The sequence below is a fragment of the Melopsittacus undulatus genome, chromosome Z (assembly GCF_012275295.1).
Source record: "Melopsittacus undulatus isolate bMelUnd1 chromosome Z, bMelUnd1.mat.Z, whole genome shotgun sequence".
NCBI classification, from domain to species: domain Eukaryota; kingdom Metazoa; phylum Chordata; class Aves; order Psittaciformes; family Psittaculidae; genus Melopsittacus; species Melopsittacus undulatus.
In genome coordinates this window covers 43684080-43709799 of record NC_047557.1, presented here as the reverse complement: position 1 = coordinate 43709799, position 25720 = coordinate 43684080, and the positions used below count along the sequence as shown (strand labels likewise).

The window sequence follows — 25720 nt, the reverse complement described above, 5'->3', positions numbered from 1 at the left end:
GCTTTCATGCGCACTCACATACTACCTTCAGCACAAAATTCAAGACCTGTACCCTCTGTTTTCCATGGTAATGTTCCAAGCAGATGACCCTTCCTCTCTGCATTCCCTCTGTGCAGCTGACTTTACTATGTACATTTTGACTTGTAAGTAGTCCCATACAGGGGATGTTCAAGTGAGACTGATTGACTTCAAGGGAAAGAGAACACACTATAACAACCAAATACACATTCTTTTTTTTTTTGTGGGCAGGCTAAAATAGTGGATTTTGCAATCCAAAATCAGCTTGAAAATGAAGCACAGTGACTCAGAAAGTCGTACACACACGATCCTTTAACAGCATCAGCAGTCTAACTCCAATAACGCAAGAGTTCTCCCTTTTCTCCCATGTTTCCTTGACAACATTTTGAAAAGCAGAACTTTATCCTCCCCAACCTGTGCACCTCATGTGAATGTCTCACTCAGCCTGTACTCACTCATATGAATTCCACCACCTTTGGCAGATAACCCCCCCGACCCAGCCTTAGATGCCAAGATGCAGCAGAAGCATCCTGATTATACTTCAACACAGATGGCCCAAAGCATCTCCAGGTCACTTATGCTCAGCTACAACAGTGCCCAAGTCAGCAGGAAAGATGCCTCACCGAACTGCACTCTGGATCCTGTGCAGGTATGAGAGAGAGTATATTCCTGAACCTGGACACGTACAAGCTAGAAATGCCTTAATTATTGCAGCAGGTACTATGATATTTTACAGCAGGAGGAGGAAGTGTGGGCCAGGCTGTCAACATGCACCATGTTCCTCACCTCTCTTCAGGTGAGAAGAATCATATATATCCACCTTCAGCCAAGGTCACCTCTGGATGCCCTTCTTGTCCCACCCTAAAATCATTTGCATGTATCCACTTACTTATTGTGGCTTTCCAAATTTACCAGTCTGGTCAGCAGTAGAACTCCCACAGAGAGTAAAACCCAGTAAACCCCAATACAAACAGCAACTATGAAGCACTTTCCTATCCCATGCATAGTGCTGCATGCCAGAGAGAAAAGACTCAACTTGGAAAATCGTTTTGCACCAAAATGTTTGCTTCTTCCCCACCACCTTCTTCAGCATTTTGAGTCCAGATGCCAGTAACACACATCTCTAAACAGGTAGATCATCTGTAATGCATCTTGGCCTTGAGTAACTGTGTTGCAAGCTTAAGGGTTTGTCTGCATTACAGATTTCAAAGACAAAATGAAATGTTTGGGTTTATCTGCTTTATCTTCAAAATTCTGTTTCAGAATTCTTCAGAAAGAAGTGGAAGGTAGAGAGTCTCCTAAGAATATCCAGCCTAACTTGTTTCACTGCCAGGAACTGAACTCAGTGTAGTCCTTGAACAAACTATACGTACTATACATTTATGGCTAAAGTGCTTTGATTTTGCAAAGACCTGCATTCCCTCCATTTCTGAAGCAAGTAAAGCAGGCTCAGTGCACTTTAAACACAGTTCTAAAAGTTGCAGAATGAAGCTCTGCTCCTCGTGGCATTCACAAAGCAAAACAGGTGATCAATAAAAGCAAAGCAGTTGAAGGGATGCCCACTTGTATCACTCTGCTAACCTGCTAACCTTTTTTTTGTTATTTAGGACAACAGTCTTTTTTGTCAGTGGCACATGACTTGTAGGAAAGCAATTCAAGCTATCCTATGACTGTGATTCACTTTCCTGAGCCTATTACCATGAAAACTGTAAATGATGCAATAGGCTGTGACTGCTCTTCAAGGATCCATCATAGCATCTGCTAAGTGATTTATACTCCCGGGGCTGTATTTTACAGTAAATGGAAGCAGAGAGTTGTCAGGAACATGCTGTTGTTTTCTGCATATCAAGAACATGCTGAAAAAGGGCAAAAGACTATTGCACCAGTGTTGGTCCGTCAACCATGCATAAAGCAATCCAGGAGGCAGAGAGGGTAGGAGCTACCTGGTACCTCAAAATCTTGCCACTCCACCACAAGCAGTACAGTGGTGAATTAAATCCCAAACTCAGAGACACCACTGACAGCCCTGCTTTGGAAAGGCATCTCAGAGTCGTCTCTGCTCTGAAAAGGCTTGTAATGGCAAGTCCCACTCTTCTGCAGTCACACGGACTCAGTGAAGGTAACTCCAAATTTGATGCTTGAGAAACAGGCCTAAAGAAATCAGCAAGAAAACCATAAAGTCTTACGGAGATGAGAAAGACCCCTCCACATACCAGAATCCAAAAAAAGTGCTGAATGTGTTCACACAGGGAAGCTGAGGCATGGTGGTGGCCATGATAAGACCTAAGCAAATACAGCCTGTGGAAAGCTGAGCTCTTTACTGAGCAACTTTGGGCACTGGCAGGAGACACTGAACTCGGTTCATTAGAGGCAGAATATCAGAGCATGGACACCTCAGGTTAGTACTTAGGACTAACACTTCAAGAAATGTTTAACAAAGGAGCCCAGTGATGCCTGGGGAAGAGTTTAATGAAACAAGAGAAAATATGGAAAGAAAGTCAGTGGGAAATGACAATTATCATTTAAAGAAATTTTTTAACTGCTTTGCAGCATACACAGGGAGGAGGTACTGTGCAGAGCGGCCTGCATAGAGTGCCATACTGAGACTGTGCAGCTATCACTGAGTGATGCTGAGGGTTTAAATAAGCAGCCGTAGCACTCATGTCATAGAATCGTAGAATGGTTAGGGTTGGAAACGACCTTAAGATTATACAGTTCCAAACCCAATGCTGAGGGAATCCTTAATGTAAAGGACTAATACTGCAGCACAGGCTCTAATGCAATGCTCATTCCCTTTGCAGCACAGCATACTCTCGAAGCTTCCTGATGACAGACTCATGTCTGCTGTTTTCGTTTCTACTGCAGAGAAACACAAAGGAGAAGCTATGTAGCAAAGAGCTTTGGCTTACCATTTGCCAACCAGAATGCAAATCCCTCTGCTGCAGAGGGACCACCTCTGCAGTAAAAAACGAGTAAATATTTCTCCTGCATTCTAAGAAATTCCCCTGAAGTGAAACAGAGGGTTCCCAGAACTTCAGAAGCCAGGCACTGCCTCTCCAGGGTTGAGTCTCTAAGGAAAAGGTAAGCTTCAGTCCCTTTCAAATACAGAATATGAACGACACAGATGCAACAAGCAACAGTTTATTTGTAGAAAAATCCTTTAAAATTTTACTACATTGTAAGATTAAGGAAAAAATAGTATTAATGTATGTACATACAATATATATAAACAAACACATCGCACCATTAAATTACATGCTTTTCAAAACAGAAAATGGTTCATATTCCCTCATATCAATTTTAAAGTTATCACTGCAAGAAACCTTGCTTCCTTTTTGTTTTTATCCCCATCAAAGTTTTCAAGTACAGGAAGTAAAGTAATGCAGGATCTAATAGTAGAAAACCTTTCTTATACACAAATTACGACTGACAGCTCTACAATATTTTTCCGCAGTAACCAACACTTGTGTTTTTGAATTCTATAATGAAAAGCGAACTTTTACCTGAGGTGCACGGAAATAATGAAGCATGGTAATTGGCAAGTTTAAGAGATTTTCACATTATGATCCCACTGTAATTGAAGTTGATTAGGTACCACATGTCTATACCCATAGTACTGGCACAAGAATGCTCTGTGTGAGTTATCACCAATGTCTTAGAAGTGCAGGAAAAATTAAAAGGCAAGCACCACTTGCACTGATAAGCATGCAGATGATTTAAGTGAAACAGAGGTAGCATGTTCTTGTAACTCCAGCAGGGTCATTCAAATCAGCTGCACCCTCCCTTCTGCAAAAGGCACTCACTTTATCAGCTAAGAACAACAAAATGGTTTAAAATTCAGTCAGACTGACCACAAATGGTGGATTTCTCTCCTTAAAAATATAAGAAAATGTTAAGCAGAGGACATAATGGAAATTAAAAAAAAAAAAAGGGTGCGTGTAAGACATACACATTTCGGGTAAAATGTGCTATTCCTCTCCCCTGCCTGTTATAGGGAGAATCAGAGTATTTTATAAAAACATCTGCAGTACATAAAAGTGAAAACTTTCCAGTTAAGATGGCAGTATTAAGCAGCACATTATGTATCAGGAATAACTTTGAAACACCAGAAGTACACCAGCCTTTTTAATAGATAAAGAGCAACAATTCACAGTTAGAAGTAGAAAGTTTACGCACAAAAGGTGGTGCTAGAGAAGGATAAAGATCCTTTGATGTAAGAGCTCATAAACTAAAATGCACAGAACCTTTTGTACTGTGTCTCTAATCCTTTCTGCAGTTTGAAAGTATGTCCATGCAAAACACCTGCTCTTACCGTGATACTACAGAGCTAATGGAGTTATAAGAAGTGCCACTGTTGCAACTAGAAGCATAAGCTTCTGGACCATTAGCATCTAAATTTATTTTGAATACAGAAGATGCCTTCAGTAAAAAATCTGCTGCATCTCTGCGACCTAATTCCCTCAGCTTAGACATCAGGATACCTACAGTGCTCTCGGGAGCGTTACTCCACTCCTGCAGGAGAGCATGGACTGGGCTTGAGATAAAGTCATTTTGTGTTCCATTATTTGTATTGTACTTTGCAACAAGATCAGGGAGGCCCAGGTTCATGGCCAGAAGGCACCAATCTTTCCCCATAGGATCAGGTGGATCCAAAAGTCGACTTAGTTTTCTCCTGGTAAGTAGATTTAGATCAGAAACATGAATATCCATTCCTAGGCTTCCCTGGGAGTACACATCAAGACACCCAAAACACAGTATACTGCTAAAGCTCTCTTTATATCCCCCCATAGTGTTAGCTAGTGATGTCTCTTTTTGACTCTGTGCACGGAAAAAGTCTCTAGGCTGGTAGACCATTACTGGTTCATGATGTTCCCTCAGCTGCTGAGGACTAAGGTAGTACTTCCCGGTCAGAAGGCCTGGTAAAGTTGTGGCCATTAAATTATCAATGGTGCTGCATACAGAATCCAGAAGTAAACAGCACTTGATCTTCTCTGTTTCCAGTCCTCTAACTTGAACCTCTATACCCTGACCATGGTTGACCAGCAGCACTAAAAGCTCAGCTCCACGATTCATAATCTTTGATCCATTTACCCACAGACGTATGTCTGCATCTCCCTCTGTGCTTTGCTGATGAACCCATCTGCAGAGATTCACCTGAACTTTATGAAAAATTCCACAAGGAAATGGGGTAAGATGTTCCACAGGAACGATTCTAACACCACCATAAATCAGCACCTCATCCTCCTCATCTGTCCAAGACCTGTGGAGATTGTCAGTCTTTATGAGAGCAGGAATATCCACCATTGCTCCACTGCTAAGGTCCCTTGCACAAATATCCATGGCATCCAAAATCTGTATCAGTTCTTCCACATCACTATCTGTCACCAGACGCTGGATATCCTCTAGAGTGTACCGACCTCTATAGTGATGGAGGGCTTTGGGGTTCTCCACTGACAGGATTTTTCCAAGGACATTTGAACAGAGCCAGCGAGGATCCAGAAGCACAACATCTTGGACAGTTTCACTCTGCATAATGTTAATCTGTTCATAAATATGAAAGTTATTATTTACATCTTGTGAAGTGTAAGATGATACCCCATGTTCTCTCCCTAACTTGCTGACCAATCATTTTGTTAACACTGCTGACAAGAGAAAAACAAACAGTGCATTTTATTTTCTTGCAAGTATTCAGAACAAAGAGCAGGTCTTGTTCTTGATTTTCACTAGTAATGTAATTCTTCCTGTTTCAAGGAAATGCTGTAGAATGAAATAGGAGCCACAGGACAATCATGATAACAAAAAAAAGCATTATTAACCTTTTATTTTTCATTATGTCTTAAGAGGGAGGAGGAAAAAACCCTACAAACTGTAAGACACACAACAACTACAAACTTCCAAACTACAGACATTTGCTTCAATCTCATTAATCAATATTCTGCCAGAGCAGCACCTTGCTAATAAAGAGTTGCAATTTAGATAAAACCACTTACCTCTCCTATGCTGTGCAACTGCTGTGCTATGTGCCGTAGGTCATCTTCACTTGCTAGGGGATTAAGGTGTTCCTGTACATCGTACACAAACTGCTGCAGTGACATCAGCTGGTTGGGTCCATTCATTTTTCTCCATGAAGGCAGTGTGGAGATTATTTTTTCACACAGATGAGTCATAGGTGGGCAAGTCTTATGAAAGCACAGAAAACATCTGTTTGTAATTCTACTGTGCAGAGAATGACAGTACTGTTGTTGTGGGGTTTTGTTGTTGGTTTTGGTTTAATTTTCTAATGGAGGTTACAAAGTCTAATGTATTCATGGCATATATTCACGCCTAAAGACTTCCCCCTGTGATAGACCCTTATTTTCTTAATAAAGTGTTTTTCAATTAAATTAAAACAAGATTTTTGAAACATGATTACAAAAGGAATCCTGGCATGTGAAAGAAAGCTTGGTTTATATAGTCCTGCCTTGTCAAATGTCAAATGGCCAACTTCATGGTCTAGAAGATAATCTTTATTTCAGAAATTGTCAACATTATTTGTACAGGATCAATTTATACAGGGGAGAGGGCAGAGTACCGGATAAGAAGATGTTATTTTTATTTATTGATTGTGTTGGACCTCACTGTTGCCTTACACTCTCAAGCCACAGCATGCACTTCTGCAGCAAAGCCCTCCAGATTTCAAGCTAGTGAGTGTGGCTATGGTGAAGTTTTGTCAGAGAAGAAATGCTTATTAAATCAAGAGACCATTGGGAATGTAAAATAGAGTGAAACTGGTATGAACCCATTTTCCTTGATCTACAGAATGAACTAACGCATTCACTTCTCAGTAATTTAAAAAAAATCCCAACCTATCAGAAGTAGCTACAGAAAGTCTTAATGTGTCACACAAGTATGGTATGAAGAAATTTAAAACCATTTAGCATAGGCTGCATATCAACTTGACTTGGTCACCATTATGGATTCCTGTGATATCACCAGGAATTCTGTGGATTCCTGGTAATAACATCAAGTCATGGCTATTTTACTTACAGTCTCATTTACATATACTTAGCCACATATACACCTCCAAGCACATATTTTTCAGTAAAAAAGTAAAGTAAAAAGTTAATTAATAGTTAGTTCACACATCTATATTGGGAATTATGTTTCTAACAGTTAGAATCAATCACTGTCAATTAAAAACATGAAACTATAACTTTGAACTGAAAATCTTGAATTGTTTCCTTTTAAAAGAGATAATTTTGATGACCTAACAGAACACCTACTATTTTGAAACTTCTGACTGAATCTTTGCTGTCAGGAGTTTCTTTATCACCTTGTTTGTCATGCAAGCTGCTAAAAAATTTGAACAGCACTCACTTGAGTTACATAATGTAAGTACTAAATTTACAGTAAATTATTGCACAGGATTTTTGCATTTTGGCTGGTCCAACCCAAACCACTAGACATTACTTACAGAAATTATCTGGCTTCTTATTTCTTGCAAGTGATTTCGGAGAAGCTTCATATCTTTAGACCCTGATGCTCCAGCATCCAACACATATAACTTTTCTGAAATTTGAAGATCATTTCCAAATCTAAGAGAGGAAAAGCAAGCAATTATTTACTTAGTCCCAAACCCAGTTTTATTTCTTAATTCAATTGTACTTCAGTCTTAAATTAGTTATTTTTCTTCTAAGGAATGATGAAAACATTTAAGTACTGATTATGCTAAGTTATTTTATAAGCAGAGACTACAACTGCTCTCTAATTTTCTTGCAAATAAACAGAGATATTGAGAGAAAATTGTATTTCCTAAAAAAGGAGGCTGAACATTTATAAGAAAGTACCAACTGCATCACAAGACTTGAAATTCCAAACTCAAACATTTTACTAAAGGAGGGGTAGCAGAAATTAATTATTTTAAGGTCTCTGTATTTGCTGTTTTCTTTTTTCACACTTTGAATAGTTCCGTTGTTGTTGCTAAAGACACAACCTCTCTTCTCCGGTTCCTTCTGTTTTTTCAACAGCACATATTTGTTTTCCTAGCTCTGGACTTCCTGCATTTAAAAGTATTCCAACATCAATGATTATGCAGGTATTTTCTGTTGGTTTATTTCGACTGATTAAGACACTGCCCTGCCACTATTGTGCTGGAATTCCCACGTGTTTCTTGCACAGTCCAGACAAGTATCTACGCCCATATGTATAGATGGTTGCTCATCTCATGTGTTACCCACTTACGTGCTTATTGTCAGTTTATACAATAGTATGTTCATGACAAATTTCCCTTTTCCATCTCCAACCAGCATGCTCTCCAAACATTTGCTGAAGAAGGCTAGAAGTCTCCCTAACTTCTAGGTAACTCTTGGATTACCGTGTCACCTGTGTGACTTCACAATACCCGGCTCTTCACAAACTGTGCAGGGAGTATCTCCAGGTTTAAGGTTTTTTCCTGCCCATCCTAAATCCATTCAGAACAAAAGGTGGCTTTCCTGTAAAGCTTCCTCTTTTGCACCACGAGCCTGTACCTGAGAACTGCTCACGTGTCTGAGACTGGTGCAAAACCTGAGTATCAAATGTTAGGCAGATGTCTGATATAGATCTTTGGATGCATCCCAGTGTTTACAGGGAGAGACTTCCTAAGCCTCAACTGATTTTTGCATCCCTTAGCTCATTTTAGCTCACTTCAGGCAGCTTGCTCACTGTATTAATGATGACTAAATATTTGCACAATGTAAGCTTCCTGAACATACTCAAACCATCAAATCATAAAGCTTAAGACACATAAAAATCTTTTACATATTCCTATCAATTTTAGTATTTTTTCTTTCTTTCCACCTGGCATGTTTAAGTGCTGTGTATAACACACTCCCCACTTACCTGTTCCTGATTTCTTTCAACAATGACATGTCTTTGTCATACCAAAACTCTCCCCCAGCAGGCCGAGGAAGATTCACTATGTCAGCATGTGTGGCAACCAGAACAACACGCAGCGGACTTTTCAGCTTTCCACCAAATGCTGGAAGAGAAACGAGAGCACTCCCTCACTATGAGACATGCCTATGGAGACAGCTGCTTTACTAAGCTGGGGAAGCAGCAATACAGTTTACATTCTTCATAGCAATCATTTTTGCAGTGGATTTACCAATTCTAACCATAACCACAATGTGGGTACACCACTGATGCTTTGTGGCTTTTATTTGCCCATAAGATTATCTATGTAGACTCCTTGAATATCATCAGATACATTGATACTACATGACTTTATTGTTTTAACAAAAAACATTAATAACTCTAACGACATCTATTAACACTGTGTCAGTGTGAAGAAGTAAAAATAACAGCTTCTTCAAAGGGTTTCTCTCAATCTTTGGATGATGCTTAATACTACAGGTGCATAGTAGAGGACTGTAAGTAGAACACAAAAGGTCTACAACATTCATACATTAGTATGAATGCTATTTTGCAGTACTTACACAAACAATGACCTCTCACTTAGGTGAGAGTTAAGTAGGAAAGCCTGTCAGAAACCATGAAAAAGAGTAAGAAAGAAAGAAACAAATGACATGAATGAGGTAACAGGATGGAACACAAGAGTTTTCAATCTTTTCTCAAACTAATCTTGCAGAAAAGAGGAAATATTGTTAAACTATTTTTTAAAAAATGACAGTACATCCAATTCTGCTGTTTTAATCTGAAAAAGCATTCAATGGGAGAATATGCTTACATCACTAATGGGTTTTCATCAACCAAGGGCTACAGAATCTTGATTCATTCATGAACAGTCACATTTTCCCAAATCTTTGCATAGTATGTCCATGATTAAGTATTTTGTACTAGTATATATATATTTTTTTTGGCAGCTGAACAACAACTTAGGCAAAATAACTGGAAATTAATTCCAAAAGTGTAAGTTTTCTGCTAACATCAGTTACTACAGATTACATAGAAAGAACTTGTAATAGTACAAAAACGCATTGGTACCCAAGCTGAGCTCACCATTATAAACACTGATTTAAGCAAAGTATTTAAATAATGCTGATAATCAGCTTAGCAAGAAGAGACAATAAAATTCTAACACAGTCAAACCAAGAACTATGTTTCCTCACTAGACTGAGGAGCTGGTAAAAGCTTTCCACAATTGCAAACTCACTGTTTTTTCAGCTTTGATACTTTTTGCATATTTCTGAGTTTTTACTTCCAGAAGTAATTTCATGTTGGGTAGATCCAAATGCTTATATTGTTAACGTCTGTGACTATTGTAACTTGATCTAAAATGCAAAATGCACATGCCTGAACCGAAAACTGAAGGTCTGCCTGGGCTCATCATTATCATTATTTGTCTGAGACAATGCATACAGAATTGAGCAGAAAACAAAAAGAGAGAATTACTCTACACTATGTAAGTACTTGATATGCTTGTCTGTTGAGTCCCTAGTGGCATTAAACATGCTTGTGAGTGCTGAGTTAGATCTGCTCGCTGGAATAATATTTTGGTTCATAGAACCAAGACACATGTCAGACCTTGGTTCATCCTTGCTGCAATCTGCAGACCAATGCTCAGCTAAAATCACAAGCAATTTATATGGTGTATACATACCCAGACTTACAGACTTTTTAAGGATTAAAAAAATAAATGCTTGCCTGCTGAGTAACTTTGTTTGTTAGAAAACTTATATATAAACCAAGTAAACTTACTCAAAACCTATGCAAAGTCTGAGAATATACAAAGTCAAATTTACAAGAAATAGCAATTTCTGTACACCCTGATACACCAAAAGGTTAACATACTTGAAGTCCCAGTACAACTCTAGTTAAACGTGTTAAGGTTGCATGTATTGAGAGATAATGCCATGTCACTGCTTTCTCTCCTGTTCTCATTGACAAGACTAACTTATGCTGGAAACACTGTTAACTTGTGCTGGATTTACGTGGAATTTAAGCAATATGTCTAAAACTGGTTTTAAATGGTTCCAACTCTCTGAAACACTTTTCCACACAGCTTATTTAAGCCAAAACTTCATGTGCCATTTTCAGATGTAAATCCCAGCGCTGCAGGAGGCTGTACCACACTTCACGATCATTTTTAGTTGGACTAAGTGGTGTGTACGACTCTTCAGGCTTGTTCCACAGATAATTCCCTTTCTCTAAGAAATCTTGTGTGAAGTTTGTTTGAATACATGGGGATGACATAACAGCGCTCAACACAGATGATGTACAAAGTTGCAGAGAAACACAAGAAGCTTTATTCTACAGTCCCCTATTATTTAATTAACAGGCAGAAGAGCATACCTATTGGCTCCTCAACTGGGACTAAAGATTTCAGTAAACTGAGCCAAAAGGTCACTTGGTTTAACTGGATTTCGTAAGGCTCCTCGAGACTAAAAAGCACTATGTGAATTGCTGTGGCATCATTTGCAGCAAAGTAATCGTAACAGCAGAAGTACACAGGATTCCCAGAAAACTCCCAGATGCTGAAATCACCAACTCCTGAAAACAGACAAACAGATGAAAAGATCACACTTTATCAGTAAGCACAAAGCACCTTTCAGCCACGGAAAGATAAGCAAAAGAGTTAATCTGATTTAAACTTTCACAAAGATAAACCCTATGCATATAAGAAAGACAACTGCAAATGCAATCATGAAAAAAGGGAAGAGATTTCAGTCAGTTTCAGAGCCTGAGAAGTTGGGTGCTCACAATCTGTTCCTCTCTCACATTCACTTCTCTTGGACAGTCAGCTGGATGCCACATGGAAACACCTGTGTGTTAACTGCATGCAGCCTCACACATTAAATTTGCCTTTGCCTTGTAATTCACTTGCAAAACAAGAGTTACAGCTTCCCTTCTTTTCCCGCTCACCCCCAAAATCTGAGCATTCAAATTAATTTTATTTCTTAACATGTCACTGCTGCTATTAAAAAGAGCAGAGGGACAAAAAGAAGCCTTCTGCTTTACAGAATTTACAGTACTATTCACAACCCATTATTAACTCAGGATTTAACAATCACCATGTTAAGGATCCCAACAGAACCATGCTTCTTGTTGCCATCTCCTTTAGCTTCAGGTGAGAAAAACATTAGTGTGTTGCAGTATATAGTACTTCCCAGATGCACCATCTGATTAGGGACAAGTCTGCTGCACTTGTGCTACCTCTATTTAAATAAAATGCTGATTAAGGTGAACCTTAAACTTCTAAGAAGAAACCAGAAACCTCAAACCTGCTGTTAAGAGTACAGCTATTCAGAGTTCCCCCATGTGTATTCATTCTATATCAAGACAGCACAGAGAAAGAAAAGAAAACCTTTCTGACAGTCTGTTGCACAACTCTGTTTCATTACAGAACTTGACTTGGTTTCAAAGACAGAGGAAATGAGCCTGGACAAAGAACAAGCTTTAGCTGCATGGCAAACTCTTCAGCATCTAGGATGAATATTTTGTCACTGCATGTGTTAGTGTGTATATACTGCATTCATAAATAGTTTTCTCCCTCCGAGACAAAAATCTTGATTAATCTAAATCAGAATCAAAATTGCAGCTGTTAAGGCATTCAGAACATTTTTGCTATGAAGAAGAGATCCTACTGGGAGAGATCTTACCCCCTATATAACAATTAGTATGGCTGGTAGTGTATATGCACTGTTTGTATGGTCTTCACAGTCAAAGCCATATATGTAGTTATGACAACTTATCCGACTGAGCCCTTTTACTGCTAACAAGTGTAACTTTTCCTTTTAAAAGAACAATGGAATCAGAAGCTCCACTCACCATGTTTGGTGAGCTCCAGGGCTCACCAAACATGCTCTGGCCCTGTCATGGAGTAAGAATGGTAGGTCCTTCATACAGCTGTGAACTATTTACATATCGAGGACACTTGAGTCTATAGGACCAGATTAAATCCAATAAGGATATGGTCCAAAGGACATACAGTTTTGGTGAAGGAGCCTTTACACTAGTAGCTTGTTTGCTAACCCACTCTTACTATACTAAGTCCTTCCTTCCTCCCTCCTGCCCCACTTACCTTAAAAACATTTCTATGTGACACTATAAGCACCTGACACTAGTGATTAGTATGTATATTACAGCTACAAAACTTTATGCAGATTTACCTTCTGCTTAAATAAACCAAATCCCACCACTGTTGGATTTTGAACCACCATCACTACAATACCAAGTCAGATTTTTTTTTCTTCTTAGTTTTATTTTGAAAAACAAGCAACATGGCATTAACTGTCCCACATCATTAAGGCATACCATCCCACAGCTGTGCTTACCATGCAAATAGGCATTCTGAATATCAATGGCCTTTGTGGACTGGTCATCAGCAGATAAGTGAGAGTGATGAGCAGGTGAAACGAAAGCTTCTAATACTCCTTTGGTCAGGCCTGGCTCAAACATCATACTACGGCTTCTCACGCTCACATTCTCACATCCAGGATAAAGATTTGTAATACTTACTGAAACTGGGTCAGGGAAAGGAAAATGAGATTACAAAACATGTGAACATTATAACCAGATCAATTCAAAATAAGTATGCAAAGCATAAAAGCTGATTAAACAAACAAACTGCTCTTCAGAGAAAGCAGATGACTACCAAGCTGTGAGAATACAAAACTACATCCTTCTTTGACTGAAAAGGACAACATCAGAATGATCCCATATAGCACTTATTGCCCTTTAGCATGTATACTTCTGGGGAGGAAGCACAGAAAAAAACCCAAAACCCGATGATTTGTGACTGAAAGGTTTCAATAGCTGAAATTCTTCTATGCTGCAAAGATAAACTTTTTTTTTTAGCTAAGTGCTGCAATATCATAGTATGATCTAATTTTATTGGAATATCACTACATATTGTTGGTTCCTGTAAGTAACGATAAAAATGGTGCTGTGTAACAACACCTTTCTGGGGAGATGGGGGAGAAAAGCAGGCCCTTAACCAAAATTGTTTTACTAGTAAGCAATTTGTTTAGTTCATGCTTAATCCAGATTCCGTAAGAGAAATTAAAGGGCTTTGTAATTGACTGGCACCATCTAGTGGAGAAAGTAAAGTTTCCTCTCCTTTACTAGACACTGCATTTGACTATTGGGTTTTAGCATAGAAACCACCTGTCAGCTGTAAAACTGTATTTTACTGTTTGATCTTCTACTGTATTATTTGTATCTTTAGGCTCTTGTAAATAAATACGTGGTGAGGCCACACATTTATTTTTGCAGAATACAAACAAACCTAAGCACATGGAACCATAGAATCAACTAGGTTGGAAAATACCTTTAAAGGTCAAGTTGAACCATTATACCAGGACTGCCAAGACCACCACTAAACATGATCAAGTACAGACCAAACTGTGCTGGTTTAAATGTTTATCTGATTATGTCACTTAACCCATAATATTATTTATATGTTATGCAAGGAATTTCATCCAAAGGAATTGATGCTGAAACAAGCAATAAACAAACAGTAAAATAATGCCACAGTAGCTTTGTTTGCATAGAATTGCATAAGCTTCAAGTGTGCATAGCACTGCACAACTTTTTGGTTTATGTTTAAGTAAGCTGTTTTCAAGTGCACACTTTGAATTCATTGTTATTTCTATAATGGTTTGACAATGTGACTAGCAGTGTTGTCTGATTTTATGGTGTGAGTACGTAACACCTATCCTCTGCTTCTGATACCAACCAACATTGAAAAAATCTGTCTTCAGTCAAAACCTTCCTGAATTGCCTCCAGGTACTGATAGAAACTTCCAGGTACTGATACTCCTTGAGTGACTTATCTCCCCTTGTATGACACAGTAAATTAAGATAAATCAATCAAGAACTTCTTATTGATTCCTTTAATCAGTTTCTTTTTTTCTGTCATCACAGAACAGCAAATGCAATAACAATCTCTGTGCCAGTCATCTTGTCTTTAGCTACTCTTTGAGTACCTTTTAGCTTCTTCAGGTGACTAGAGAGAAAGCAGAGATGAAATCTACTACTAGCACTGTCCTAACATTACTTCAAAACGATGAATGAAACCTAAATTTGCAAGTATTATCCAAAGGTTTTTAAAGAAAAATTCAACCCTCGACCCCACCTAAAACTTACTTAGTTCAGACTATTTCTAAATATCGATTCAAATTTGAGTTCCTCCAAGTGCTTGCTTAGCTTGTATATTGTGCAGTCTCTCAGTACTAGAAAAGGCACCTGGACAAATAGCTTGCTGCTCTCTTCAGCGTATTTCTAAAACGGCTGTAGATTCCTCCAAAGTCAGGCACATGCTGATGTATAAACCTTGTTAGCTCCTCCACGTTCTGCAGCAATTCCAGCTTCACACAGGCCAAGTGGTACTATGTGGGCAAAGTTTTCCCAATTATTTGCACACATTTATTTCAGTTTGGAAAACCTCTATTTCTACCTTGTTTGGAGGCAATTTTAGACATCCCTAACTGGGCTAATGCACTCCTGTACTTTACAGAACAGCACTACAAGGCATCAGAGGCAGTCTGAATGCTCTGTCATTACTGAAGATCACAAAAAGATGCAGCAACTGTTTCAACTCTGCACAGAGTTTATTGGAGCTACTCAAACAAAAAGACTGCCAAAACCTAATCCCTAAAATCATGACAGTGACATGTGGTCAGGACACTGGCATTCACAGCCTAGGGCATTTTGTGAAAAATAAATGCCAGTGTTCAGAAGTCCTGTCCTCCATTCTCCAAGTTCATGTAAGTAAGCAAAACCTTAACTACTTCTGCATCCTCCACACTGCCTGCTCCTCTTTGCTCTTGCTGTAGCTACAAGCCTGTGTACAGAGAAGTCAAAACCCTCCCCGGTTTTTGCTTAAACAATTTGTTTCCTAAACAATCTGTATGTCCTGTCTTTCGCAGTGCAGCCAACAGCTCTTCCTTGGGAGCTACACAGACCAAGTCTTCTTATTCAAACATTACAGCTTCAAAGCCATACCTGAAGGTTTGGATGACAAAGGAGATGGGGGGAATCTGGTTGAGTTTGTGGATGAGAGCCTAGGCCTTCGTCTTCGGAAAAAGCTTCGTATCAGGCCGCATTTGAGAGACTCCACAAGGGTTGTTTTCCCAGCACCTGAGTGTCCAAACAACTTCAGTTTGATCCGGGGCTGTGGATTCTGTGTGTGCCGCAGTTGCTGGATAAAAATTCCCCGGTGAGCATCCTATTCAACATAAAGAAGAAATCAGAAAGTGGCAGGGAACTTGTGCCTCTCAATAAATTCAAACCACAGGGTTTAGGTAACACTTCTTGCCAGGCTGGTGTTCATCTGGATCAGTTCCTTTATCTGCTTCACTATGCAAATGATCAGTTACTGGCAGAGGGACAGAAACAGGTAGACAAAGTACAGCCGACAGCTTGCTTTCAAAGTGTCACTTTGAGTCTTCATGAAAATCACACATGACTACAAGCTTAACATCAGTGAATAGGATCATTCTGACTTCTGACAGAGAGGGCAAAGGAAGAAAACCTAGCCTCTTTCAGTATCCATTCTCCTTACCTGTCACTCTCAACAGCATAACTGATATCCATAATCTTATATAATACACATATACATGCAGCACTGAAGAATTTTGCAGTGACATCTACCACCTGAGCAGCCCAAAAACATGACATGTGTTTCCCCTTCTTCTTTACATCAACTTTTTCTGCACGTCTCATATTTGGGAGAATTCTCCTCTTCTCTCTCCCATGCAGTTCTCTCTTTACTTTCACTCCAGTTCTTTGCAATATAAGTATCCCTTTTCCCAGACCACTCTTACCTCTCCTTTCCCCACACACTTACTCTTCTTTACCTGGAAAGACCTCTTGCAGACTATTAATTTTCCATTTTTCTAGCCCTCTACTGCAAGTGTACATCCTCTATACTCATCTCCCTCCCTACTCCCAAGCCTCCCTATTCAATTAACCTTTCACAGTTTGCCCTGTTTGCACTCATTGTCTCTTTCATAGCTGCAATCTCATCCTCCTACACAGGCCTTCTTCAAACCCAGTCACATCTACAGAAGAGCTTTCAGCTCCCCCATTACTCATCCATATCTTTTCTTTTAGTATCTGAAGGACACTCCTGTTCCTGCCAAAGATAGGAATGAACAAATCAAATCTGTTTTTTCTTTTTGTCCAGCAAGAGTAATCAGAAATGGATAATCTTTCCCACACAAAATGAGCTTGGAAACTCAATTCAGCATGGGGGTGCAGTGCAGGACAGCAAAGTATCAAGTGTCTCTCGCCACAGAAAGACAGGCTTAAAGAAAATCTGGAGACAGCAGAAAGGTGAAAAGGCAAAGGAAGTAGCTTCATCTTCCCTTCCTTCATTCCCCTATTTGGAGCTGAGACAGAGGCTCTGTTGTTCTGCATTTGTACTGAGTTTAACACGTAGGATGAGTCATTAAATGAGCACCTACAGCTCCCCAAAATTATAAGCATGCAGCAATTAAGCTGAGAAATTTGACAGAAATAGTAGTGCATTTAATTTAGTTCCTTCCTTGCCAACAGACATTTATTAAGTAAATTAGTCACAGTGCAAATACTGAACCCCTCATGGCTAATACTGAATCCTCTCTAAAAAGCACTTGGTAACACTAATGATAGTAGGTTCTTCGCATGTGCTATTAGAAACTAACCACTCCACAGGCACTGAAAATATAACAAGTGTCAGGCACACTCTGTACTAAATGATTTTGATAATTTTGAATAATACTAGAGTATTGTTAGTGGTTTGATGTAATTCATTCAATTGACCAGATTGACTCTGTTGCAATGACTATGCTGATGAAGTATATAAGACATGTTTCTCATATATATATATATATATATGCAGGGCTTCAATAATTAAGTATACTCTGCTATCAAGAAGAAAGTTAACAGCTACTAACATCTCTTTTAGAAGGTGATTTATCTGACCTTCTCCCTTTTGTTCCAGGACACCTTGTATTAGTTCCATATGTAGATCATGACTAAACCACAATTTTATTTATCTGCCTGCAGACACCAGCAAGGATTTGGTGTGGGGATACAACTGTGCAAAAACCAGATCCTCTTACCACAAACATTTACAAAAGCTATCACTGTAAAGGAAGCCTGAACTTTGGCACTTTCTGACATCTTCATTGATATACCTTACAATTGTAGCAAGTATAGTTTTACTGGCAGGACTAAAGGATAAGACTCTACTTCCACCTTGGCTACTCTGCAATGTTCATTTATTTCAGTTTTCCACACGCCCATCGTCCTGTAATGTCCAGGAAAGTGGTCCTTGAACCTCCACATTTTGAATGATGCTGTGTGTCCAAAATAATCAATGCACTATCAGATGTGACAGACCTACTGCCTTACAAGCCCCGCTTTCTGGGAAGATCAGCTTTCTATTCTAGTTGTCATACTAAAATTCCAGAATTAAAAGAAGACATTGAAAACTTATGCAACTCTTCCATATGGTTTTAGTTTCCAGAAGAGGCACAACCCCCTCATACTTCATAACCCTGATCTAACTAAAATGGTGATGGGTAGAAGAAATAAGTCCTCTTGTGGGATGTGCTAATTCTCAATAGTTTATTTTCCAATTTCTTCTAACACTTTAGCTGTTTTGCAGGCAATGTCAGAGACAGGATACGATAGATTAGTGGTGCAGATTAGTTTAGCCACTTTTGTTAATATGTACATACTAGCTTTAACTGAGGGCATAATTTTGAATCAAAATTAAAAATAAAATCACAAAACCCAAATAAACAAAAAAATTCCTCCTTCCCAAAAGAAAGATACACCATTCCAGTAAAGATTTTTGCAACTGCTTCTTTAGAATGGCTTTGATGAGAATCTTATTGCATGATTTTCCATGGTCAAACTTTTCTTGGTATCTTAAAAACAGCAGAACTTCAGTTAAAATTCATGCATTCCCAACCTTTTTAAGTCTTGCAAGCAGACTGGCTACATGTTCATGCTGCTCTGCTCTGGCAAGATCTTCTGCTGTTTTCCCATCCTGTCAAAACACAAATATATTAACAGCAGTTCCTTCCTTTTTTCTGACAATAAAAAAACTCACATGCAACTTAGCTCAGCTACTCAAGGCAGCAACAGAATTGCTGTCAGATGCAACTGCGATAGGCAGAAGGAAAAAAAACCCCAAAGCCCACACAATAACCAATACTGATCACACCCCACCAGAATCCCCATCTTTTTTTTAATTGTCCAAAAAAAGATACAGTACAATACAGAACAATTGCATTTCTTTCACAAATTGGCATCTGCATACCACTGCAATAAGATATTTTGAATTTAGAACCTGAGAGTGATGCCAATACTCCCCATCTGAGTTTCTCTTCCCATCATAGAATCATAGAATCAATTAGAGGATGATAGCAACCTCTACACACTGAACAGACACAGAAGTTTAAATGAATGACAGTGGCATAACAGCCACTGGAGGACTCCAGGAAGCAAGAACATTGTAAGAGATGTTGTTTAAATTGCATCAGCAAATTTAAAAAAAGCAAAGCTACCTTCAGCAATCTTCAGGTCTTGCCATTTAATTACCCATGCTTCAGAGGTCAGCAGCTTAATATTAAATTGGCTGAAAGGAAAATTGCTCACTGCTTCTACAACTTCATTAATGCTATTATGTTGTTTAAAATTTGGTAACAGGTAACTAACTTACAAGCACTTTGCTTCTTTCACTCTCAGATAAAACCATTCAGTTATTAAGAAATAATACTGGAAAACTAAGGTCTCTTTATTTGTGTTTCTACCTTTGATTTTACTAGTTTTTCATGTGAAACCTGCATTGTCTTATGTAGTTCCTGAGGTTACTGTAATTATTACAGTATTATTACAATTACTGTATCATAGGAAATAAACAACTTCAACCACTGAGTGTCCACATACAGAACCCATTTTCAGGTTTCCATAAAAGTTATTATGTACTTCAGAGATAATTCAGGCAGAGTAAGAACAGAACATTAGCAGGAAACAGACAAAATTGTAGTTGATGGCATGAACTGACTAAATTTGAACCAATGCCTTAACCTTCAGCTCCTTCCACAGCTGACATGTAATTGCACTTTTAGTGAAGAAACATCTGAATGTATTTTTAAAAATTTATTTTCCTTAAAGAAGATGTATCAAAGGAGAAACATTTCCTTATTTGTGCTGACCCTACTCTCCAAATCCTAGTTAATTCCAAGTGTCTGCTGTATGAGAGGAAGAGCAGTCTAGTGGCTGGGCAGCTAGCCTGCCATCAGAGCTGCTTCAGCACTTTCAGTGCTTCCAAAGTTTCCAGTCTTGGGCACATACGGTGGAATCCAAAACTTTGAAGTAAAGTGGAAATCTTGATCCCCTTCCTGAGGATCCTTGTGGTAATGGGATGCAGCCTCCCCCAAACAAAAGTGTGAATTTTATCTGGATCCCCAAACCTTTGGCCTCCTCTTATATCCAAAGCAGGACTGTTAGAGCCTGGCCCTGCACTCTTCCTGCTGCAGCATATGGTTGGAAATGGCTGTCAAACTCCAGCACCAAGCATGTATGCAGTGACAGATTCCTGCATGGGCATTGTCTCTTTGAATCAAAGTAGGTCTCACACCTCTTGATGGTACATCACAACTGTACTGGGCAAGGCTAAGATAACTTCACACCCTTGTTTGCTGTGTCTCAGTGCTCCACAGGGGTTTGCTCTGGCTTCAAGCCTGACTTTGGCTACTCAGCTGTACGTCATTTGTTTAGCTCAGTCACAACTATATGAGCACAAACACAAAGGAAATAACTTGGCGAGTATTTGAAAAGGAGTGTGGGTGGCAGTTGCTCATTGGAAAAATGGCAACAAGAATGGTTCAAATTGCTAAGTGTGCACAGAGCAAACCTACCAGTAAACATGGGGTGGCACTGTCATGATCCAGAGATCCCTCCCCACTTCTTAACAGGTTCTTGAGCTCAAGACAAGCTGCTTGACACCGCTGTCTAATCTTGGTGCCGTGAAGGAAGACCACCTCAAAAGCAGCCCTACCAGGAGCTTTACACTACTTTTTGCTCAGGTGTTGCTCTTAAGCTAAAGCTTTTGCCCTTGGTCCTCACCTGAGCAACACCAAAACTACATGTCTGCGTGGCCATGTATCCCATTGACTCACTTCCTAACTTCTGGGTTTGACCTTGAACCTGTTTCTTCTCTATGGACTTGCCTGGTATCACTAGACCCTTGGGTGACCATGGTCACTGAGCTCGATTCCTGACCCTGACTTCATTTCAGACCTGCCTCATTGTTATGGACTTGGCTGGCAGCCCAGTTTCCTGTCTGAAGCTGGTTGCTATCACTGCCCCTGCTCTGCTTGTCTTGCTTAGGTACTGTGGGACCCATCCCTTGTTGTCGAGGTCACTGTCCTCACTTGCTGTGTTGTTTACTCTTAGCTCCCAGCTCACTTCTGCTTATGGAGAAATGCCTTAGCAAGGGCGGTGCCTGACAAACACGAGTTTTGAAGTCATGGTCATTTGACCACAGAGTAAACAAGACACGCAGAAAGGCCAGTGGAGTAAGTGAAGGATACCACAGAGCACTGGCAACAAGTACACAGAAATAACTCTAGGTCAAATTCACTCCAAAAAAGCGCTTTGAGATGTTTACATTGACAGAGGCTAACAGTTCAGTTCACAAGTCTGTTGTAAGTATGGACTCAGATCTGGAAGCTCAATTTAGTAAGATAACATGTAGAAAAAGCATTGCTTCCATGACAAAGAAATTAACAGAAGAAAGTTCCCTTTTTGTCCAAAATTGTGAACAAGATGATGCTGTGCACATTCTCTTGGTGTCCACAGCAGGATGAACTGTAGTACACAACAAGAATTAGAAAATACATACCCAAGTAAAAGAGGAAATGTGTTTCAGTAAGTTATTTTCCTATTAAAGTTTTCTTGACAAGTACAGGGTATATATACACTGCAATAACAATGTGCAAGCAAAACTGGCATCTGAAAAGGGCTTGGCAACAGGGTCAATAAAACAGTATTTCATACCTGGTGGTAGCATTTCACTGCAATTGCTGTCTCTTGTTGCAAATCAGACAGCTATGCCTGCAAGAGCTGGTCCTGGGTTTATCTGGCCATGTGCAAGCATCATCATTCAAAGGTTTTAAGTAATCTGACAATTTTTAACTTGGTACAATTCTAGAAACTTCTGCGAGAAGAAGCCAAGAACATGGTGCCAGCTAGTGTATGAGCACAGCATGAATTTTCTGGTGACATTCAAACACTGGAATCGATTGTATACTTCAGGAACTTAAGGTTTTTTAAGGTTACTTAACAGCATTCATGCAATCTAATTCAAATAAACTAGTCCTTAAATGGGCTTACTGCAGCCCAGTTACTTAAGAGTATTTGAAATGTTAACTTCTCAGAAACAGCATGCTGAGAGAAGAAAAAGGTAATTAATTCTACCACGCTGACTCAGAAAGAAGTGTTACTAAGACTTTTCAGAACAGTTTAACATCTACCTGGAAAACTAACACAAAATTGAAACTCTATTAAAGTCACAACACTCACTTCCTCTCCCCCTCTCCTCCTTTTCATCTCTCTTTGCTACAATAGTGCTAGGATAATGGACAGTTATGTATATTCAGTCTGCTTCTGCCACATTTAGTATCAGCGCAATTTATTTTGTTATCCCCTTCAAACTACCTAAACCAAAGGTAAAAAGTACTTTTATCTTAGAAGGCCAGGTGCATACAAGTAACTATACCAACACGGCTGTCATCATGACATAAATAAAGCGACAGATCGAGAATTCTCCCATCACCTTTTTGTTTGCAAATAAAACAGATTTTTTTTTCTTTTTCCCCCTCCATTTCAGTCATCTCAGGATTAATTTATTAGAGAACTTTGAAAAACATGGACTCTACTAAAATCTAATCACAATGTGATTTCAATAGACAGAAAAATAGTTCTTTCTGAGCAGAATGCATTGGTTAGGGCAAGTAGCTGTGCAAACATATTTAATGCATTTGAAAATAAAATATGCTTTGTTTGTTCAAAACAGAAGTAGTGGTGTGTATGATGCCTAGAATGTATCATGTGCATATGAAGTGTGTATGATGAAGGATACTTCATCCCTGCCATGGATGTGTCAGCTAGGAGGACATTTCTCATATTGGTGAGAATGAAAAATATCTTCAGTGCTGCTAATTGGCAGCAGTGGTGCTGACTGCTCTGACACAAATAATTTGCTTCGCAAGGACACTTGGATGCTAGTTCACTGATCCATGAACCCACACATCTCCCACCATGAAAACAAAACCTTTTAATCTCCTGAAAGCAGGAAAAATATTTAATATATATACAGCACATTTGTACGGTAACTGTATGTGATGTGAAATGATGTACACCTTCACGACAGCAGCCCTGCCATTAAGCACACATTTCTGTGTGCTTACAGAAAACACAGTGCTACAAGTAATTATTAAGTAAAGAAATTCTTAGGTGTAAATGAAGTGGTAGCTATAGTGTACCTTGATCAGTTTCAAACTTCACCCCTCTCTAAATTTATTTGTTTCCTACTATCATACATAAGAAAAGCAGTAAGCATAAAAGTATCTCTCAATACTTACAGAAGTTAAAGCTTCTACATTTGCCCCAGTTAAACACAGGAACCGCACAACATCAAGAATGCCATTGTTTGCTGCCAGATGTAAAGGTGTTCTTCCATACTAAAAAGGTGAATAAAGTGACATTAATCAAAGAACTTAATTTCAAATTTTATGATTAATAATCAAATTTATTTTACAATTATATCTCCTGATAGACAGTAAAATCTGTAAGAAAAAGTACTTTTGGTTACAGCTTAAGCACAACTGCTTAAAGCTTAATTAAAAAGAAAGGCTAGAGTGACTACTACAAAATGAGAAACAATTTTATAGCTGAATGCCCCAGAACTGTGAAGGAATCCTTGATTTTTTTGGCTGTATTTGAGAATGTGGTTTTAATTTCCAGTAAAACTAATTGCATTTTGCTTAATTAAATATGAACCTGTTAAGCAACACTAAGTCCTTAACCTTTAAAGCTCTGGATTCTATTTCAATCCAAGTTATTGAAGATTACATATCTGCAGTCTACGCCTTCCACCCAAAGGAGTAAGAGGAATGAATGCAAGAAGTCAAGCTGAAAGAATTTGTGCTTTCAATGAGAGATGAAAAGCGCTGAAAGCATTGCTTCCCAAATTTTTGCTTTTCTTTGTGATTCTCTTCACTGCCAACAAGTCCTCACAACATCCACTTCTGGTCTTTAGTGTTCAAAGATACTTTTGTGAATATCACTACCATGTATTCTCTGTAACTCCTCTTAATATGACTTCACATATTTTCATGCTTTCATTACTGATCTCCATATTTCAACCCTACATTCAGAAACAACCTCACAAAATAGCTTCACAAAAGGATGTTTCAAATCAAAGCTAACTTTTTGACAACTGGAAACTGAGAAGATACCCAGCTCCTCAAAACTCTGTATCTCAATGCAAATAGCATCTGGGATTGTATCAGAACTAGTGTGGCCAGCAAGACTAGGGAAGTAATAATCTCCCTGTACTTGGCACTGGTGAGGCTGCACCTTGAATCCTGTGCTCAGTTCTGGGCTCCTCACTACAAGAAAGACATTGAGGTGCTAGTGAGGGTCCAGAGAAGGGCAGTGAAGCTGGTAAAGGGTCTGGAGCACAAGTCCTGTGAGGAATGGCTGAGGGAACCGGGGTTGTTTAGTCTGGAAGTACTTAAAAGAGAGAAGGCTCAGGGAGGGACTTTATTGCTCTCTACAACTACCTGAAAGGAGGATAGAGCCAGGAGGTTTTTGGTCTCTTTTCCAAAGTTACAAGTGATAGGACAAGAAGTAATGGCCTCAGGCTGTGCCAGAGATTTAGACTGGATATTAGGAAATATTTCTTCACTGAAAGGGTTGTCAATCATTGGAACAGGCTGCCCAAGGAAGTGGTTGAATCACTGACCTTGGAGGTATTTAACAGATATGTAGATGTGGTCCTTAGGGACACGGCTTAGTGGCAGACTTGGCAGTTTTACATTTATGATGATCTTAAAGGCAATTTCAAACCTAAATGATTCCGTAATAAGTAAATGTGTACAATGCTTTACTGCGCATAGTCTGTGGAAGAAAGAAATGGTGTCCTCAACTGGTATCATGTATATTTGGGACTAAGGATAAACAGTCACTAATTATACTAATGCACTCCCATTACAGGGCTCACTGCTGAAGAGGACCAGTAGAAATAAAGATTCTCTATTTGATAAAACCCAAACTCACCCTTTCAAATAAAGAACAATCTAAAACTCACTCTTATATACACAACTGTTAAAAGAATAATGGAACACAAGATATAAACATGATCCTACCCCTGCTGAACTTGAAGACTGATTTATTTTTTCCAGACCATGCTTGCAGCCAGGCCATTGATGCCATTCTCCATTAGGAAAAGAGGTGCTAATCCAGCCTTGTGCTTAACTCACGTTCCCCAAAGTGTGTTCTGAGCTGTGGATCTTGATTTAATGGCTTAGTCAGTTAGGTTTAAGCTCAGAGGCAGGACTGGAGAGCTCATTATTTTAAGTTTCTTCCACTCGGCAGCTGATAATTTTAATTATTAAAACCAAAAATGATTGCACTGGACAGCCCTCAAGTGAAAAGCTCCACAGCCTTCTTTAGCTGACTAATATGGAGAAGGTCAGTGCTTGGGTAAGTGAAGTGT

At 39.1% G+C, this 25720-nt stretch overlaps 1 protein-coding gene across 1 annotated transcript in view; it reads right to left on the bottom strand.

The window, feature by feature from the left end:
- Window positions 1–3143: 3143 nt before the first annotated feature.
- Window positions 3144–25720, bottom strand: part of DAPK1 (death associated protein kinase 1) — a 99083-nt gene continuing 76506 nt past the window's right edge. Inside the window, exons 17-25 of the mRNA XM_005154925.3 lie at window positions 23583–23681; window positions 18902–18979; window positions 15943–16165; window positions 13272–13460; window positions 11290–11487; window positions 8878–9016; window positions 7472–7592; window positions 6009–6197; window positions 3144–5559 (exon numbers count right to left, since the gene is read on the bottom strand). Coding sequence (XP_005154982.1) covers window positions 4327–5559; window positions 6009–6197; window positions 7472–7592; window positions 8878–9016; window positions 11290–11487; window positions 13272–13460; window positions 15943–16165; window positions 18902–18979; window positions 23583–23681 — 2469 coding nt within the window. The 3' untranslated portion in view covers window positions 3144–4326. The remainder of the gene's footprint in view (window positions 5560–6008; window positions 6198–7471; window positions 7593–8877; window positions 9017–11289; window positions 11488–13271; window positions 13461–15942; window positions 16166–18901; window positions 18980–23582; window positions 23682–25720) is intronic.